The sequence below is a fragment of the Podarcis cretensis genome, assembly GCF_951804945.1.
Source record: "Podarcis cretensis genome assembly, chromosome: 5".
NCBI classification, from domain to species: domain Eukaryota; kingdom Metazoa; phylum Chordata; class Lepidosauria; order Squamata; family Lacertidae; genus Podarcis; species Podarcis cretensis.
This window is the reverse complement of record NC_137174.1, coordinates 48786516-48806188: the sequence shown is the minus strand read 5'-3', so window position 1 is coordinate 48806188 and position 19673 is coordinate 48786516. Positions and strand designations below refer to the sequence as shown.

Below are 19673 nucleotides of genomic sequence, written 5' to 3'. Positions count from 1 at the left end.
GAGAGGACCTGAAACCAAGCCAATGAGGACTGAGCATGCTCAGTAGCCAAAGAATGTCAAATGTCTGTTGCAGGGGACAGGGGGATGGTATGGAATATCCCAGAAAAGGGCATGGCTGGCTGGAATCTGGAACTGAGGCACTGCAACATAGTGGTCCAGATTCCACTTGCTCCAGGTTTTATAAAGCATGAAGAACATCAGTACACACACATTCTATTAGACTTTTCAGGAGGGAGGGGAAATCCAGTTAAATTATTATTTATATTCAAGCAAAAGAATGTGTGTTTGTATCCTAATTTTCCTAGAGAGCATCTAAGAATTGTTGAAGGAATCATTATATCTGTACTCTATTCTGCACTAACATTACAATTACTGCAACACTTACTGACCAAGAAATGCTTTTAGCAATCATAATTGGGTCTTGATGACGTCAAGTGTGGGAAGGTTTAAGAACGAATTCAAGTGATGGCAGGAAGGAAGGAAGGAAGGAAGGAAGGAAAGAAAGAAAATCTTCCTTTGTTGCTATGGGTTGAAGGATCTCTTCTTGAAAGGGACACTTCAGAATATTCCAAGAAGTCGGCATCAATTTAATGTAATTATTTATATTCTGAGGAGCATTTGCTCTTCCACATATAACTGAATATGCTGAATACACATCAAAATTCAACAGTAATTCTCTTAAAAAGGTAAAGCATATAACTCAGGCCCAACAAATCCCAAGTTGCATATGCAATTCATGGAGGGAAGCTTGTCTAGAACAAACTGATTTCCACTTGCGCAACAGGACTGCCATCCCTCCAGTCTTGCCCCTGTGTGCGCTCTCCTCAAATCTGTTCCAGAGGGTTGGGAGAACCCCTAAATAATGACGAGAGTGTATAGGGGAAGAAGAGGGGGGAAGTCCTACTTTGCAAGCAGAAATCCTTGTGCAGACACAACCCTGATGCAGTGCTATGCTAGATACAAACCAATACAACTTTCTGAAGAACTCCCTAATAAGTTAATTGCTGACACTTAAAGTTTTTTAAACAAGCTGCACAATGAATTGGTGGAAAATGTTGCAACAGGCTAACACAGCTACGTTACACCTCTGAAAATATGACTGAGAGTCAGTTTAATTTTTTTTTATTTAGTTTAATTTTGTATCACATCTGCAAAAACCAGAACCCTTTGCTTCACACATACCCTCTGCCCGCAAAAATGTTTATCCCATGTTGTAGAAAAGATTTCCAAAACCTAATGTATAATAGAGACAATCTTTGGCATTAAAAAAAAATGCGATTCTCACAGTATTTCTGTCAGTTTTCCTTAGTATAGAATGAAAAGTGATTTTCCGAGAATGCTAAATTAAAAATTCATATAAACTGTTAAGAAGTTCAAAAGATACCTAGGGAGTTCTTGTATGCATAATTAAATTCATTATTAGATCAAGTGCATACTGTAACAACTTTCAAACAGACTTGCAAGGGCAACAGGTCTTCCAGCATTATACTTATTTTAAGCACAAACTTTTTCAGCTGATACTTTCTTATTGAAGCATGTTCCTTTTTCTTCATTATATTCCTTTTCTTTTCCAGCAACAGTATTTAAGAATTGCAAATCTGTTTGCTTGAAATTTCTCTGTATGAATTATCATTATTGTTTTTAAAAAGTTATGCTTCACTTCTACAAGCTACTATACGGGAGGATTATTTCCAGCACTATGATTAGGTACAAGGGATGGTTTTGCAGTAATGCTGGAAGCCAAATCTAAGTCCTATCTTTCAGTTTCAAGTCTTAACAAGTTAAAATTACCCCTTCAGGATGAAATTGCTCAATGCTAAACTCAAAATGAAATACTGAAATGCATTCAACCATTTGAACAGTTGGAAATGGAGAAAAACACCACAACATAAGGTTATCCAGAAAAAGTGATGATTAGCTAACATTTCATTTATATAAAGAAAAGATTAGTATCACCCAGAAAAGAAGGAAACTGAGGACGGGGGAGGCACAATTTTTACATATGAAGGACTACAGAAATACAGTGGAACCTCGGGTTGCGAACGTGATCTGTGCGGAAGGCACGTTCGCAACCCGCAGCGCCGCGTCTGCGCACACACATGATGCGATTCAGCACTTCTGCGCAGGCACAAAGCGCGATTTAGCGCTTCTGCGCACGTGCGAGCACCGAAACCTGGAAGTAACCCGTTCTAGTACTTCTGGGTTCAGTGCAGTCCATAACCTGAAAACGCGCAACCCACAGCGTTCGTAGCCTGAGGTATGACTGTATCTAAAAACCTGCAAATCTCTACTAACACTGCTGCTAAGAACACCTTGCTCCAATATACTTTTTTGCTTAAGATTTTGCTTAACCGAGGTTCAATTCAGCAAGTAAGATTAAGAGTTTTGAAAGGCACAAGAGCAGGCTTCCTCAGGAGATTATGGACTCTCCTTCCTTGGAGGTTTTTATAGAGAGGTTGGATGGCTATCTGTCCTGGATGGTTTAGCTAAGATTCCTGCACTGCAGGAGGTTGGACTAGATGTCCCTTCAACTCTACTTTCATATTTTCAGGGGAGAATGAAGGTTTGCCTTATGCTGCTTCTTAACATAAAATAATTTAAGAGGTGGCGATGGTGGGTATTTTTGCTTGTACATTATTTAACATGCTAGAAGCTTCATAATGAATGCCTTGACTTTTGAGTGCCTGCTTGTGCTTGGAGGGAGGGGACTGCCTTCCAACAAGCCTTATGAGGTGATGATGGCTGCGTGCAAGGCTGTCTGCAGAGTGCTGGAGAAGTTTTGGACAAATTATTTTCAAGCAGAGCAGCAGAGAATTTTTGAAGAAGTTAAAGGAAGTTTCCAACCCATCCACTGTTCTGCTTTAACAACAATAAGAATAACCACCCGTTGATTTCCAGTGTTCCACAAGCAGCATTTCGAAGTCCACGAACCTAAAGAAACATTAAGAAACCAGAGATACAGTGTGCACAAAAGTACAGAGACAGAGTACCATTTGGCCAGCTTGGGGCACTTGACTGACATTTCGTTTCACCATAGTGAGGGGTAAAGACATCCCAAATCACTTGCTATTCAGCCCTAGCAAAGGTGCTGCACACCTCTAGTAAAAGTATGTGCTTCTCTTCCTTCCAATCCACTGCATGCAGAGCTGGTGTGGGGATAGAGTGTGCTAGAATTCCTGCTCCATGACTGCAGTCATGGGATTGTTATCTATCACATGATGGTGTATGTTTTCATTCCATAGAGTGGGAAGTGACGGAGACAGGATGTTTGTGTTACTGTGTTCCGTGAAGTGGGACTATTGTCCTTTGCTCTTTGTCTTTGCTGCCTGATGCTAGAGAGAGGGAGCCATGTTGCAGTGCTCCGTGTGTGTTTATATGTAAATAAAGTAGATTAGCCAAAATGCTGAGTTGCTGAGGTCTGTTACGCAAACAGTGAACACTCTGCGGATCCCTAAGTGTGCCTATGTCTGTTGGCATCGGTCGCTGTGATGTTCGGGCAGAAGAAAGCTTTTGAAGCTCCTGAACGATCGACCAGGAGGGAGAGAACATGCCAGTCAGGCATGTATCTCTACCAGGGTCCTACTTGAGAGTAGGATGAGCTCCTGACATAGAGGGGCTTGCCAAGGACCCCCTGCCCCTGAAAAGCAGAAAGACAAAGACAACCTATCTTCATCTTCCCCTCCACAATTTAGAGTTGGGCAGGAACGGCAGAGGTTGTGCCTTATTTTGGCCCTGCACTCACATCCAGCAAGGGTGGAGCCAAAGCAAATCTGCTCATCTCTGGGGCTGGGAAAAGGGGACAAGAATAATCTCTGCCCCTGCAGTTCCATGGTTTGGAGGAACTCTCAGATTTTGTTACACTTGCCTGAAGATGGCTAGGCAGTCACTATGGAAACCAAGATTGAGCCCTGCAGCTGTTTATGTATATATTTTGACAAAATGTTTGTTTCATTTTCTTTTTCCCTTAGAGAAAGGATCCCAAAGGGGAAATTTATTTATGCTGCAGACATATATGCAAAGTAAATTCAAAAAAACCACCCTCAATTCCATTCTTTATAAAATGCTGAATAAAGCAGTCCTTCTATCTGAAGCAGCAGCAAAACGAAAACCTAGCATGTTCTCTTTGACAGAAAAGCCAATATATAGTTTTGTTCACTGCACTACCTTTCTGATTAAAAAAAGTGAGCAGTGTAGACAGCCATTTACCAAGCAATATCTTATCATATGCATATATAACCATTTGGTTAGCCATTATTGAATGTCACCACATTGTGCCTGAAGGACATGATACTTCTTTGCCTGATAAAAAAAATCCAAGAAAAAAGAGAAATTGCAAGATTCTCCCTACCTCTTGGTAATACAGTAAAACCAAACTACATGCCACGTGCATATATGCAAATAGTTAAAGTTAGTTACCAACTAATCAGTAATATGAGTTTATTATGAATGTTCATATATAGCCACCCAGGTCTCAAACTAAAGCCATAGTATTCTGACATAGCTCAATGGAAGACCAAAAAAAGAAAAAAAAATCACTCACAGTAGTTCCACTATTCCTAAATTTAATGTAAAAAACAACAGATAAGCCTAAGTATAAACTCTGCAGTGTGTGTTCAACACTTGCAGTGTTTAAAGTTTCTGTAAAATAGCAATTCATGTATTTTTAATTATTTCCAGTTCTTTGCAAGTGACTCATAGATAGAGGCAACCTAACTGCTGTTGTCTAAACAAGAGCTTTCCAAACTGTGTGTCGCGACACGTCTGTCGCAGCAGTGTGTAGGCGTGTCGCACAAACACTACTGGCGCTCCTCCCGGGGCTGGAAAGGGGTTAGTTTCGGTTTTCTAGTAAAACTGAATAACTGTGTCGCAAATGATGCACGTCTATAAAGTGGGTCACCAACATGGAAAGTTTGGAAAGCTCTGGTCTAAACTCTGGTAACCTCCGGGCTACACAACTGCAATGCATTGGGGCTGCCTTTGAAGACAGTTCAGGAACTGCAGCAGGTGCAGAATTTGGAAGCCAGGTTGCTCACTAGGACAAGATGGTCTGAGTACATAGGATCAGTTCTGGCAGAACTGCACTGGGTCTTGGATGTACTGTTCATACAAACCCCTGAAGCGTTTTTCTCAGGCTGTGCTTCAAGTTCCATTAACATCCATTACAATACAATATGCCAAGTAGACTTATGCAACCTTTCTATGATATTTAGACAACTGATTGTCATCCGCATCTATCTCCAAGACTTGTTGAATGCTTACAGATGCATAATGAAGGAAGGCTAATTACAGAGTTGTTACTATGCTAGACCAAACCTAGCAGTTACTATGTGACATAAAGGGGGGAGGTACTGTATTTTTTGCCCTATAAGACGCACTTTTCCCCCTCCAAAAATGAAGGGGAAATGTGTGTGCATCCTATGGGGCGAATGCAGGCTTTCCCTGAAGCCTGGAGAGCGAGAGGGGTCGGTGCGCACTGACCCCTCTCGCTCTCCAGGCTTCGCGCAGCTCTCTGCAAGCCGTGGGAGAGTTGCGCCCCCAAAAACTAGGTGCGCCCTATGGGGCGAAAAATACAGTAATATATCAGGCATAAGCTGTATTTAGTGTAGTGCATGTGGAGGATAATAGGGGGGTGATAAGTGATACAGAAAACAGTCGGTATGCTTCAGGTTCTGTAAATCTATGAGACAATCTAATGCACAGGAAAGCTACGAGGTTTTCAAAAGAGAAAATCTATCTTATCTTTTCTGCAGTTTAAACAGTATTCAGACAGTGAAAGCATTCTGCTGCCACCTACAGTACAATTTACAAAATGGAAAACCCTTTTCCCCCACTTAGCTGGTGAAGAGTCCACAGTAGACATCATCTATTCAGGCTGCTCGCTGCAAGTTAAGCTCACTTGTCACTAGTCACACAAAAAGCAAAATTAGTACTTCACTGCACTATATAGAAGAATGGGATAAGAGCTGAATATTATGAAGAAATCCATTGAGTGCTAAAATAATGACAATATTTAATGTTAAATGAGAGATAGGCAAGGAGTCTCTGAAGGATATGTTACATCCTGCAGAAAGACAGAACATTCCTCTGCGGCTGTTACAGATCAAGCATAAGCTTGTGCCAACCTATGAAAGGCAAACACATTCAGCTTTAACCTGCTTATCCCTACCCTCCCTTTCAAGCCAAACCTTGCTACAGTTTCACCAGTGCAACAAACTCTGGCCTCATCTTGGATACTGATCAGCTCCTCCTATGATTAAGCAGACCCCTTCAGAATTCAAGCACCTTCACCAGCGCTGGGAACTAGGAAGAGGAATCACCAAAATCCTAACACAAACAGAGGAAAGGAATGAGCTACAGAAATTCTAGCATTGTTCATCCAGCTGGCAGCACTTGTGAACATTTTACACACCAACGTTCTCCCGTTTGCTCAGTCCTGGCAATATGCAGTTAGTTATGTGGTGAGATCTTTAGCTCACTTTTCCAGTCTAGAAGAGAGCAATCAATGCAGCTTCTATCTAGTCAAGAGAAATAAAAACAGGATGACAACTAAAAAACGTAACAATAGCACAAGAAGGGAAGTGAATGAGAACCTGTGGCCCTGCTCCACAGGTTGGACTGCAGCTCCCATAATCTGACCACTGACTTTGCTAACTGGCACTGATGGAAACTGAACTCCAGCTCCAATTTGGAGTCTCACAGGATCCCAATTTGTGCCATAAAAACAAAAAATTGTTAAACAAAAGGGGAGGTCAAAAGTTTTACAAATAAAAAATGTATTTTGGGACCTTAAGGTGAAGGGCAGGTTAATAATTAATAATAAGAATCAGAATAAGAATAGCAGAAATATGTTAGCCACTCTCTGCTATTAATATTATTAAGCAAATCACATGACAGAAGGAGTTGTGCTTTCTGGGCACCACAATGAAACAGGTGCTGTCTCATGTTCCTGCCAACCTGTATCGGATATCTGCTGAAGGGAAGGGTATAAATCTCTTAAGTAATAAATAAGCATAGTTGGGAAACCATACACACACGCAGGTTTTTCTGGTTCCCATGAGTATCTCAATGTAGATCCAAGAAACATCTTGTTTAGAAATGGCTGATTACCGTATTTTTCGCTCTATAACACGCACCTGACCATAACACGCACATAGTTTTTAGAGGAAAATCCATAGGCTTGCCACCCGTAGGCATTTCCTCCATAACACGCACAGACATTTCCCCTTACTTTCTAGGAGGAAAAAAGTGAGTGTTATGGTGCAAAAAATACGGCATTTACCGTAAATTTCGCTCCATAACACACAGATTTTTCCTCCTAGAAAGTAAGGGGAAATGTCTGTGCGTGTTATGGAGCGAATGCCTACAGATGGCGGGGGAATCTGCTGCAGTTGTGAGCAGTTCGTGGCTCGCTTTGAAACAGCAAAGCGGGTGTAAGCTGCTCCTGTCAGCGAGCCGAGCTGGGGAGGAGGGAGAGAAGCAGAGCGGGCTTGGCTGCTTTAAAACAACCCCGTCCTCTATGTTCCTCTCTCCTCCCCACTGAGCTGCTAAGTAGCAGCAAAGCTTTTCAGCCAGCCTAGCCAGGAGGAGGGAGAGAAGCAGAGTGGGGTTGGCTGCTTTAAAACAACCCCATGCTCTCTGTCCCTGCCTGCAGTTTTTTGCTGTCCGATTTTGGATTAGCCACTGTAGGGGCTGTGTGTGTGTGTGCTTGAGCTATCGTTCTCCTCCTCCTGCTTCCCGTTCACTCTCCCTGCGCCCCTCCGACTTTAGAATTGACACTCTGTGTGTCTGTGTGTGAGAGAGGGCTCCTTCTCCTCCTCCTGCTTCCCCTTCGCTCTCCCTGCGCCCCTGCGCTCTCCCTCCGACTTTAGAATTGACACTCTGTGTGTCTGTGTGTGTGAGAGAGGGCTCCTTCTCCTTCTCTTGCTTCCCGTTCACTCCCCCAGCGCCCCTGCGACTTCCAGCGCCCTGCGACTTTAGGGCCAGTTCTCTCTCTGCGTGTGTGTGTGTTTTGACCTCACTGTGCTTGTTGGGGGAGAGTGTTGGTCGCAATTTTTCTTGATTTGTCTCAGAGTGGTTACTATCATGGTTTCCTTGCCGGGGAGGAGGGAGAGACGCAGAGCCTGCTTGTTCTAAAGGAGCAAAGCCGGAGAGGAGCCTCTCCTGCATTATTAGCAGCATCCTTCTCCACACCCCCCACGCGTGTTCCTTGTCTCTTGAGTTCTTTTCCTTCCCTCCCCACTTAAAACGTGGTTACAAAGCATGGATCCACATGGATCCTCAAGATTTTTGCATTGGGCTACCCCAAACTCACCATCAGATCACATGTCTGTGGCCACAGCATGAACCACAAAAAAAATACATCCACTGTTTCGTTTAGAATATTTTTTTCTTGTTTTCCTCCTCTAAAAACTATGTGCGTGTTATGGTCAGGTGCGTGTTATAGAGCGAAAAATATGGTAACTTTTAAATACTTACAAGCGGACACTTGCTGCGGCTGCCTCAAAACATTCAGCTACCAATGTTGACATTTTGCAATGAAGTCTTTAACAAGTATAAGGAAGCACTACTTTTAATAACTAATCACGATGTTCAACCTTATTCCATAGGAAAGCAATACGAAAGTATCAGAACATTCGAATTTACTAGGGAATAATGCTTCAGAGGCACAATGTGCTATCCAGCGGCAAGTTTTCTTTTTAGCAAACAACCTTTACACATTGACACTTCACACCAGTGGAATCATTGCCAATAAAATTGTGTGATGCTGAAAATAAGATTTACAGATTATAGAGAGTGTCTAAATAATTATTTCATGAAAAAGCATCAGATTACATGTAAATTATGGCATCTTGTTAAAGAAGCTTAGAAGTTGGGAGTGAATCATGTTTACTTTCCCATCTCTATCAGGAGGAGGAGGAGACTGGAAGAGGCCAGAGAAAAGCTAGCCTTTCCCCTAGTAAATGCCTGCATTTTCTTAAAGCAGCTTTCCACACACTTTTCTGTTCCTCTCATTATGGGAATATTCATTACAAAGATTGACAAATTGAGATACAATACAATCTGATATGTTGCTCAACATACTTTGGGGGGTGAGCAGGCTTCAGGGCTGCAAGATCCATGATCTGAAGGCACGTAAGACCACCACCTTGCTGAAATAAAGCAGGTATTGGTTTGGTTGGTAGCTGGATAGGTACCTGCCTGAGAATCACATGTTCATCACCTTGAACACGAGGGTACAAAAGTGGGATCCAAGTGTAAAGTTTTTATTCATTTATTTAGCCAGAACCTTGAGGTGCAACAGTAAAGCCAGTCACAAAGCAAAAGCCTGGGAGACCAGGTCACTGCAACTGCATGCTGGATACCACAAGTCATACATCAGGATGACTATAAGAGGCACTACACCCTTGACCCCAAAAATTCTACACAAAAACTACATAAAGACCTACTGTAGGTACGGTGATTAAATGTATTAAGGCTTGTGATTTAACATAATACAAACTTTATATGCCTATCAATCCCAGCATCCACCTCTGAAATTTATCCATATCAACCTCTGCCTTGACAGGTTCGCAGAAAAGAAAACAAAGACCTAAAAACCCTGTTCCCAACAGGAAAGAAGTCTAAATTCAATGCTGATGCAGAACTCTTGCACTGCACTGCATCACTAAGGACTGAGTAGTTTAATGAAATCTAATAACAGTTAAATTCAAAGATTAATCCAAGCATCTATCTGCAATAACAGAGTAGTATTTGGATGATGTTCACAGCAGAAAATGCAGATTCACAGAAGATAACTGGCAGCAGCAGCAACAACAACAAAGGCAAAAGTAAAAACAAAGCAACACAGATTTTTTAAAGGGATTTGATTTTTTGGAGATTTTTTTGAAAAACAAAGTCATTTTTACAAAGGACATTCAAAGCTAGGAGGAAGAGCAGGCAGAGGCCAAGAAGAGGTGACTGCAGAAGCCGAGGGGTACAGTGGGCCATGTCTACCCTGAACCAGGTTAGACTTCCGTTATGGTGGGATCTGTAAGCATATGCCTTTCCCCGCTCAGCCAGTACAAGCAAACAAAAAGATAGTGGTGGATTAAAGGGAACAGTAGTTGCAGCAGCTGCTCTCAGGAGTTCTCCTCCATTAAAGCCCGACATCCCAGTAAAGAACCAGTAAACATGCATGGGGATAGGAACTTCTAACCACTTCTCTCATCTTTCTACAAGCCCTGAGTAAGAAATTGACTTAACAATTTTTCTTATTACCACTCACTTTTATACTTGTTCTCTTAATGTACTTCTCCTTTCCTTTGCACCTTGTTGCCCAACTTTGAACCACGAGTGTAAACAGCTCTACATGTTTTAATGTATAAAGGTAAAGGTAAAGGTACCCCTGCCCGTACGGGCCAGTCTTGACAGACTCTGGGGTTGTGCGCCCATCTCACTCAAGAGGTCAGGGGCCAGCGCTGTCCGGAGACACTTCCGGGTCACGTGGCCAGTGTGACATCGCTGCTCTGGCCAGAGCCAGAGCCAGAGCCAGAGCCAGAGCCAGAGCCAGAGCCAGAGCCGCACACGGAAACGCCGTTTACCTTCCCGCTGGTAAGCGGTCCCTATTTATCTACTTGCACCCGGAGGTGCTTTCAAACTGCTAGGTTGGCAGGCGCTGGGACCGAGCAGCGGGAGCGCACCCCGCCGCAGGGATTCGAACCGCCGACCTTTCGATCGACAAGCCCTAGGCGCTGAGGCTTTAACCCACAGCGCCACCTGCGTCCTAGCATACAGGTATTAGAATATTTGTAGCTCAGTACTGAGGGTGGAACGAAATGCTTGCCCCCATCATCGATGGCAAGCAAGAATGAACAAAAAGAAACTTTTATACTCTAAGAGAAGGGGGAGCTCCTCTTAAGACGGCAATGTCACCCACAAGTGACATTGGCTAGGTAAAAACAAATGTGTATCAGCAGTTTAAGTAAGACTCAATCAAAGCTGAAGTTCTGCGATGGATTTGTGGTCAATCCTAAAACACAAAGGAATTTACCCAGGCAAATATATAGTAATGTCTGCTCCTTTAGGAGGAAACAATGCACTTTTGTGCTGACCCGGGGTAGGTTACGACGTGCCATAATTGACCACTAAGGAAATGTTTTTAGAAAATTTAAATATAATTGCTCTGGTTTTGGCTCACTTTTATGTTATCCCAGAGAAGTCTAGCGATCTAAGAGTCAAGAATATTCCATTGCATCTATTTCAACTTTTGGTTCATGACACTTTTATAAAATACAGGACCTAAGTAAACATAGTGAAACCTCATTTTCCTAGAGGAATCATTCAAAGGTTAGTGCTCTACACTCACACATTACACATAAGGTTTAGTTGAGTTCTACATTGGTAACAGCTGTGATAACAATCATTTCAAATGATCGGTGGCACACTACTCCCAGTAAAATGCCAAATCCCAGGAAAACAAAATTGTGCAGCTTCTTACCTGCAGCTCCTTTGAGACTCTCTCTAAGTGGTTAGTTATCTTTTTTATTAGGTCACTATACATCTGTTCCGAATGCTGCTGGCACACACATTTATACACACAACTGCAGAAATAAATACAGGAACAGTGATGAATTGACAACAGTTTGCAGCACAGGGGGGGAATAAACAAGAAATGTCAAGCCAGTAGAAATTCTGCTTAAAATTAAAAGGAAACTTCAGCAATACGCATCCTAAACAAAGACCCTATTTATCCAACAAGTTTTGTAGCAGCCTACTTACTACCTGTGCTCCCTGCAGACAGCCTTGCAAACATTGAAAAGTTAAGGCTGCCTCATATATAATGTTTGGGATTTTAACAGAATAGCTTGATTGTATCAAATTGTTATGGAAAGCCATCAAATAATTATTCACATGACTGGAGTCTGTATTAATATGGGCCACTTTCTCAAGCTATATGCACTTTAACCACAGCTTCATCTAATTCCTTCAGAGAGTCTTTACTTCTGAACATAAAGGTATTCCTGTCAACTACTTTACACTTTCCCTGTTAGGCACAGAATGCTGGTTTAAACCTACAAAGCCCCACACAGCACAGGACCCCTATACCCAGTTCTCTCATATGAACTTACCCAGCCCCCAAAGTCATTACAGGCCTTCCTGTCTGTGCCCCTCCAGCAGAAGTCTGGAGAGTAGTTACAAAAGAAGAAGGGATTTTCAGTGGTGGCCCCCATGCCAATGGATGCACTCCCTAAGGAGGCTTACTTTGCACAGACTTTGATATTATTTTGGTGCCAGGCAAAAGTGTGTGTCATCAAGAGGCAGAGGAAGCTTGAAAATAGGCAGGAAAGTAGAGAAAAGTACTAATCTGGACACCCCTTCAATGTCTTTCACTTTAAGCAAGTAATCCTTACTCCTTTACTTTACTCATAGGCACTTAAGTGCAGATATTTTACTGCTACTTCTTGGGGGCTGATTGAGTTTTAAAGGTTAGGTGATCATATAACGTTTGTTGGGATGAAGAGGTTTCATTGCTTGATTGCTTAAAGAGTTATTGATCTCATTGTTATAGTGAGTTCTTTTACAGTGTTTAAACTGTTGGTTTTGTATGTGATATTGTTTATAATGTATATTTTGACATTTTGACAGCAGCTTGAACTGTTCCATATAAGGAGATTCTCAAAATCAAAATAAATAAGGCTTAGATTAAGCTAAGCTAATATTTGTTGGCTTTCCCGGCAATGCAAGCTACAAACCACAAACAAAATAAGTAGCACAGAAATACATGCACATTACAAGGATTTAAAGATGCTATTTCTGAAAGGAAACTGACAGTTCTGCAATTAGTAGTAACCACATTTCAGCAATCATCAGTGAACAGTGTTCCACGACTTGCTTAAAGTGAAAGACAATGAAGGGGTGTCCAGACTAGTGCTTTTCTCTACTTTCCTGCAGGGTGGATTTGATTTAAATCAAATCAATTTAAATCTCAGTTTTAAAACACTAGTCAGTAAGACTTGATTTAAATCAATTGTTTTACAGAAAGACTCATTCCTGCTGGTGTAATCCTAATATTTACAACCAGACAAAGGTTTCATTTTTGGAATAATAAATTTTCAGAGTAGTTCTCTCAGTTATATCAAAAATTATTGATTTGGTTATACTATTAGAAATACATAGACTGGTAATTATGAAATTATTGTGAAGTTTAGTAAGTGAACTGTTTATTTTTGGACAACTTTTCTGCTGTACTTTATTGGAAGGAGAAAAATAATCATTTCCTTAATAACAATTTAAACAATTTATTTAACTAAAACAATAACATTATAGTATATGTATCCATGTTTAAACAAATCCTTATTTCCTGAATAACCTTTGGACTATAATGTAACTTAAATAGAAAACTATCTTTAGAAAGATTTTTTCCTCCAAAAGCATTTTATTTTAAAAATCCAATTTAAATTTAGAAAAATCTGATTTAAATCAGAAAAATCCATTCAAAAAAAAAAACACCAAAAAAACATTGATTTTTAGCCACCCTGCTTTCCTGCCTGTTTCCAAGCTTCCTCTGCCTTTTGATGAAACAAATTTTGCACAACAAAACAAATGGCGTGAAAATATAAGCAAGTCCCATTGAACTCAGAATAACTTGCACGAAAAGCTACTGGTATAGATTCCACCTAAGACTGCCAACATTGGAAGTGGTTCTGTTCTGAGCACCTATCTAAAGTATGGCTGAAATTCCATCAAAGCCACAAAACCTTAAGCAGCATAAAGCTGTTCCTTCATCTTGACCTAGAAAATACCACAGATCAAGGGGCATGAAGCCACTTCAGATCAAGCCCAAGTAACAAACCAAAGGATGTTGTTTTAGAAGTATTCAGACCTTCACCAATGTGGCCTGAAACAAAAACAAGGCTGTCTATGATCCTTCGTATCCACTTTGGAGCTATATAGGATAGCACCTTCATCACAATCCCTGCTCACACTGTCATTGACGGCAGGAACTGCTCTGAAGGCATGCACTGGGGCTCTGACAGCTGATTCTTCATATGCAAGGCAATGGAGACAAGAGGATCCATGCTGGGTATGGACTTCTTCACTGTTGCCAGCCATTTTCAGGGATGCAATATTTATTTTCTTTCTCTGGCAACTGCTCCAATGTGCACCCGCAGAGAAACTCCTGCTCACATTGACAGTGGCTGTCATGTAGTAAGCAGGTGGACATCAAATTACTCAGAAAATCAAAATCAAGGCTGTATCCTGAGTACAAGGTGAAACAGGTCCTACCCAAAGTACAGAAGTTGCAATTTGTGTGTGTCTCTAGATCTCTACTACATATCGCATCAATTTAATCGGGCTCAAAAGAGAAATCCATCCAAAGTTATTATCTACGTAAGTCTTAACATCCAAAGCCTTTATTGCCAAATACTACTGCGTTTAAGAACTTTCCAAAATTGCAAGAGCAGCAAAACTATACACGGGGAGTATATCTGAAAATGCATGCAGTGTTCTTAGATCAAAAGTAAAATAGTAAAATGAAAACAAAATTATATTTAAATAACAATTATAACATGTGGGACTCCAAAATGCTTCATTTTAACTTTTAAGTACAGTGGAACCTCCGTTTTCAAACATAATCCGTTCCAGAAGACTGGTCAACTTTCGAAACATTTGAAAACCAAGGCACAAGGGGCAGTCTGCAAATTTACAGAGAAAATTGAAAAAAAATACAGTGGTACCTCAGCAGAAGACTTCCGATGCACGTTTGAAAATGGAAGCATTTACTTCCGGGTTTTCGAAAACCAAGGTACCACTGTATTAATTTCAGAAATACAACTACCACAATTCTCAGATACAAGACCATAACCATTTTTTTAGTAGAGTCCTTCCACGCCAAATCACCTGATTTTAATACTCGACTGTGCTCTCATGACTCAGATTTTCTTCAAAAAAAATTATGTGTAGATACCTATGAGATAATCTCAAATTATTTTTTAAAGATTTTTTTGGTCCAATACTGGGCACAGGAGCATTTTTTTTTAAATTCGATTTTCACATGATATAGACTAATGCAATTCCTGCGTCAGCTTAGAAAAAAAACCTCCTGTTTTGCTTATTTTTCAACCAATAGGGCTTATTTTGGTATCAAAATAAAGCTATTTTTTGTCTCTTTCAAAAGAAGGTATAAAAATGGTATTACATGCCACAGAAAAGGTTCACCAACCAGTCAAAGTGAATTTTAGTCATTTTGTACCTTGGTAGGTTCGATAAGCCATAGCACACAAAGCACAACTAACACATGTACCATACTTTTTTTGCAGAACGAGCTAACAATGAACTTGTTATGTTTTAAAAACCAGAAGGGTGTTTATTTGGTGGTGGTAAAATATTTTAAAATTAAGTTTTATTAATTAATTAATAAAAAACCCCATACATCTTGGAACCCTTGTTCTTTTTATTGTGTAAAACACTTCTGCAATGATATGGTCAAAGCTCTTTTGTTTCCCATACGTATAATATGGACAATGGTGCTGTTTTGGACACTGTATGCAATATGACGTTTCTGAATCACCAAGAAAAAAAATACATTTTTTTTTTTACTTTCAGATTTAAAAAGTCAAGTTTCTTGTGAGTTAAACCAAAGCATTTAGGAAATAAGTCTACGTGAGTGTGCCTGTCTTTAACAGGAAAAAAACAAAAACAGCAACTTGCATTGGAATGGATGGCAACATTTTCATGAGTGAGCCTATCTTAACAGGATAAAGCAACAGAATGAAACAGCTTCACCAAAATAAATGGGACTACTGTACACCACAACTAACTTTATATTGATTGTGTATAACTCTGTATATCTCCCTCTCTTCAGCCCCATGTTAGAATTCCCAGCACAACAGAGGAAATGGAAGCACATGCATTCAATTTCTTTGACACTTGGTACATGACAGTACCCTGATCTATATTTTCAAAAAGTGAGTGGCTACCTCCGCTGTCCTTCTCAGAAAGATAACTTTACAGTGGGGCAGATGAAACACAAGTCAGATGGTGTCAGCTTACAGCAAACAGAATGCTGTTTTTAGACACTGGGCTGCTTTTAGACAAATATTTGGGTGAGAAATAAAGAAAATTGGTTGGTCATGGACAAGACCCAAACATCTCTCGGCCTCACCTATTTCATAGAGTTATTGCAAAGCTCCATGAGATAAGCACTGCAAAGCACTGTGTGTACACATAGCAAGTGACTGGAGATGAGGAAAGTAAAGGATAACAAAGAATTGAAGTTTAAGCGCCAGTGGTATTCTGCCAGCATTACAGCTTTTGTTCATTTCCATGGGGTCCTCAAGTAACCCATGATTCTCAGCCCATTTTATTGAGGGTTCTCAACACCCCAAGTGCCAACCTGTATTTGCTATTCGAATCAGAGTTGAAGGGACCAACAATCCAATCCCTGCTCAAAATCATCAAGCCCCTTTTAACTAAAAAAAGGCCACTTCATATCTCTTGAGGAATTATTGTAATCCATATTATATTTGGCTGGCCCTTGAATATTTCATAAATTTTCACAATCATAGATGATCCAGGACCTATACCTAAGACATTAACACACTCAGTGATTCTGAGCTAAGGAAATAAACCGGCAAGAGTTTCACCTAAACATAATTCTAAATAACCTTAATGCAGTCCTTGGAACATTAAAATCTACCCAGCAATACAAACAGACAACCCCTGAGGGGAAGTCTGGCGGAGCATTCTGTTTGGGACAAATCATCCCTAAGTGATGGGTTGAACATATCTATAGATCTGTCCCAACGGGAGAGGGAAGAACTAGGTAACAGAGGATACATGATAGCTATTCTAAGAGCTGACAGCACCATAGTGGAAAACACTGTACCAGAGACATTTGGAGAGAGACACCATTTATAGGTATTTACCGTATTTTTTGCACCATAACACTCACTTTTTTCCTCCTAGAAAGTAAGGGGAAATGTCTGTGCGTGTTATGGAGGGAATGCCTACGGGTCGCGGGGGGGATCTGCTGCAGTCGTGAGCAGAGGATCCATGGTTCCCCTTCCTTCCCTCCTCCGTGGCTCGCTTTGAAACAGCAAAGCGGGAGAAGAGCCGCTGAGTGGGGAGGAGAGAGGGACAGAGAGCCTGCTTCTTTAAAGGAGCAAAGCGGGAGAGGAGAGGAGCCGCTTACACAAGTGTAAGCGGCTCCTGTCCGGTTGGTTCCTTTAAAGCAAGCAGGCTCTCTGTCCCTCTCTCCTCCCCACTCAGCTAGCTAAATAGCAGCAAAGTTTTTCAGCTCACTAAGCCGGGGATGAGCGGGGAGGAGGGAGAAAAGCAGAGCCTGCTTGCTTTAAAGGAGCAAAGCGGGAGAGGAGAGGAGCCTTCTCCCCTTATACCCCTCTTCTTCATTATTAGCAGCATCCTTCTCCACCCACCCCACACATGCTCCTTGTCCCTTGAGTGCTTTTCCTTCCCTCCCCACTTAAAACATGGTTACAAAGGATCCTCAGGACTTTTGCATTGGGCTACTCCAAACTCACTGTCAGATCACATGTCTGTGGCCACAGCATGAACCACAAAAATCATACATCCACTGTTTCATTTAGAATATTTTTTTTCTTGTTTTCCTCCTCTAAAAACTACGTGCGTGTTATGGTCGGGTGCGTGTTATAGAGTGAAAAATACGGGTATATGCCAATACTAGAATATTCCAAGACCAGGTGGGAGAGCTGCGGTGTTTGGTTTTAAAGAACAGCATAGATATACTGGGCATAATGGAAACCTGGTGGAACCAAGAGAACCAGCAACACAGTCATCACTAGATTCAAACCCTACAGAAAGCACAGGAAGTGCATACTAGGGTTGACACAGAACTGTAAGTCAAAGAGGACATAGTCAAAAAAGCTAGAATTCCCAAAAGGGACAGGCTCCTTTACAGAACCACTGTGGCTGACACTAGTAACTTAATTGTTAGGGATCTCCCACCACCCTAACTAAAATGGTGAATTTGAGATTGTGAATCCAAATCAAGGAAGCATTCTAAGGAGGAAGTGTGGTAGTAATAGGAGACAAATTACCCACACATTAGCTGGATGACTACAGTCAGAGATGTAAGATTTCAGGATGCCCTAAAACGTTTGCCCTAATGGAACTGATCAGATGGGAAGAGACTCAAGACTTAAATTTAAGTGGTAAAGAGGGGATGTAAAGTGCTGTTGAACCAAATGCATACTGTATGACAAGGCTATCAAGTTCAACATATATGGAAGTGGGGAATTGCCAAGGAAACTGAAAGCAGTCGTACATACACTTCAAAAGAGGAACCTTCTCAAAATTCAACAGAAGGGTAAAAAAGGAAGTGAAAGGGAAAGTTAAGAAAGTAAAAACTCTTCAAAATGCTTGGGAGTTAACTAGCTCAGCTAGAATGTATATAGCATTTCAGGAAAGGTTCCACCTAGGACAACAGCACAGTTAGTGAGTGGAGTCAAAGAAAATGAAATGAAGAATGAAGAAATGAAGAAATCAAAAGAAATGCAAGCAGACAGGAAGGGGTGCAAAGAAAAAGACATCACAGAGCATGCCACTAAAATAAGTAAGACCAACAGCAAACATTCTTTAAACATACCAGAAGCAGGAAACCAGCCAAGGAGGCAGTTCATTTTTTGAATGGCAAGGAAGTCAAATGTGTGCTAAAGGAGGAATAGGAGATTGCAGAGGAGCTGAATGACTTGCTTCTGTTTCCACAGAAGACAACATAGGGCAAATCCCTGCACCTGAACTAACTTTCACAGGAAGAGAGTCCGATGAACTACAACAAACAGTGGTGGCAAGCAATGAAATTCTAGGTCTTATTGACAAACTAAAAATAAGCAAATCACCAGGTCCAGATGGCAACAAACTAGAGTTCTTAAAGAACTCAGATGTGACATTCTGGATATTATTATTTTTTAATGTAGTCTGTCTCCAAGATCAGCCTCCATACCCAACCACTGGAAGGTGACCAATGTAACATCCATTTTTAAAGAGAGATCCAGGAAGTGACAGATGAGTTAGCTTAACATCTACTCCAAGAAAACTGGTAGAAAACATTATTAAAAATAGTATTATCAAGCTTATAGAAAAACGCATCTTGATGAACAATCAACATAGCTTCTGCAAAAGTAAGACCTATCTAACCAACCTTTTAAAGTTCTCTGACAGTCTCAATAAGCACATGGATGGGGTACTTTAGCAGACATTGTGTATTCCAACTTTCAAAAAGTGTTCAATAAAGTCTGATCCCAAAGACACCTGAGCAAGCTTAGCAGTCATGAGTTAAGAGGAAGGGTCCACTACTCTTATAGATCAGAAACTATAGAAGAGGAGGCAGAGAGTAGTAATAAATGGACAGTTCTCACAGTCAATGGATGTAGGAAGTGAGTTCCCCTATGAATCTAAATTAAGACTTATGATTTTTAATTAACCAATAATGATCTAGACTTAAAAGTGACTAGGCCAGGTTTGCTGATAACACCACGTGTTCAGCATAGCCATATAACAAGTGATTATGAGCTCCAAAAGGATCTCTCCAACAGTCTGAATTGATTAATTGAAATTATTCACTTTACTTTCCAATAAATGAAAGCTTCAAAAATGTGTTACCTGGTTGATTTTTTTATCATACTTTTACCCTGTCTTTCAACCTTAAGTCT

General features: G+C 40.8%; 1 protein-coding gene across 2 annotated transcripts in view; it reads right to left on the bottom strand.

The window, feature by feature from the left end:
- CACUL1 (CDK2 associated cullin domain 1) overlaps positions 1-19673 on the bottom strand; it is a 40613-nt gene that overhangs the window by 17156 nt on the left and 3784 nt on the right. For both annotated transcript variants that reach the window (XM_079976757.1, XM_079976756.1), the window contains exon 3: positions 11477-11579. In XM_079976757.1, the coding sequence (XP_079832883.1) occupies positions 11477-11579 (103 nt within the window). The remainder of the gene's footprint in view (positions 1-11476; positions 11580-19673) is intronic.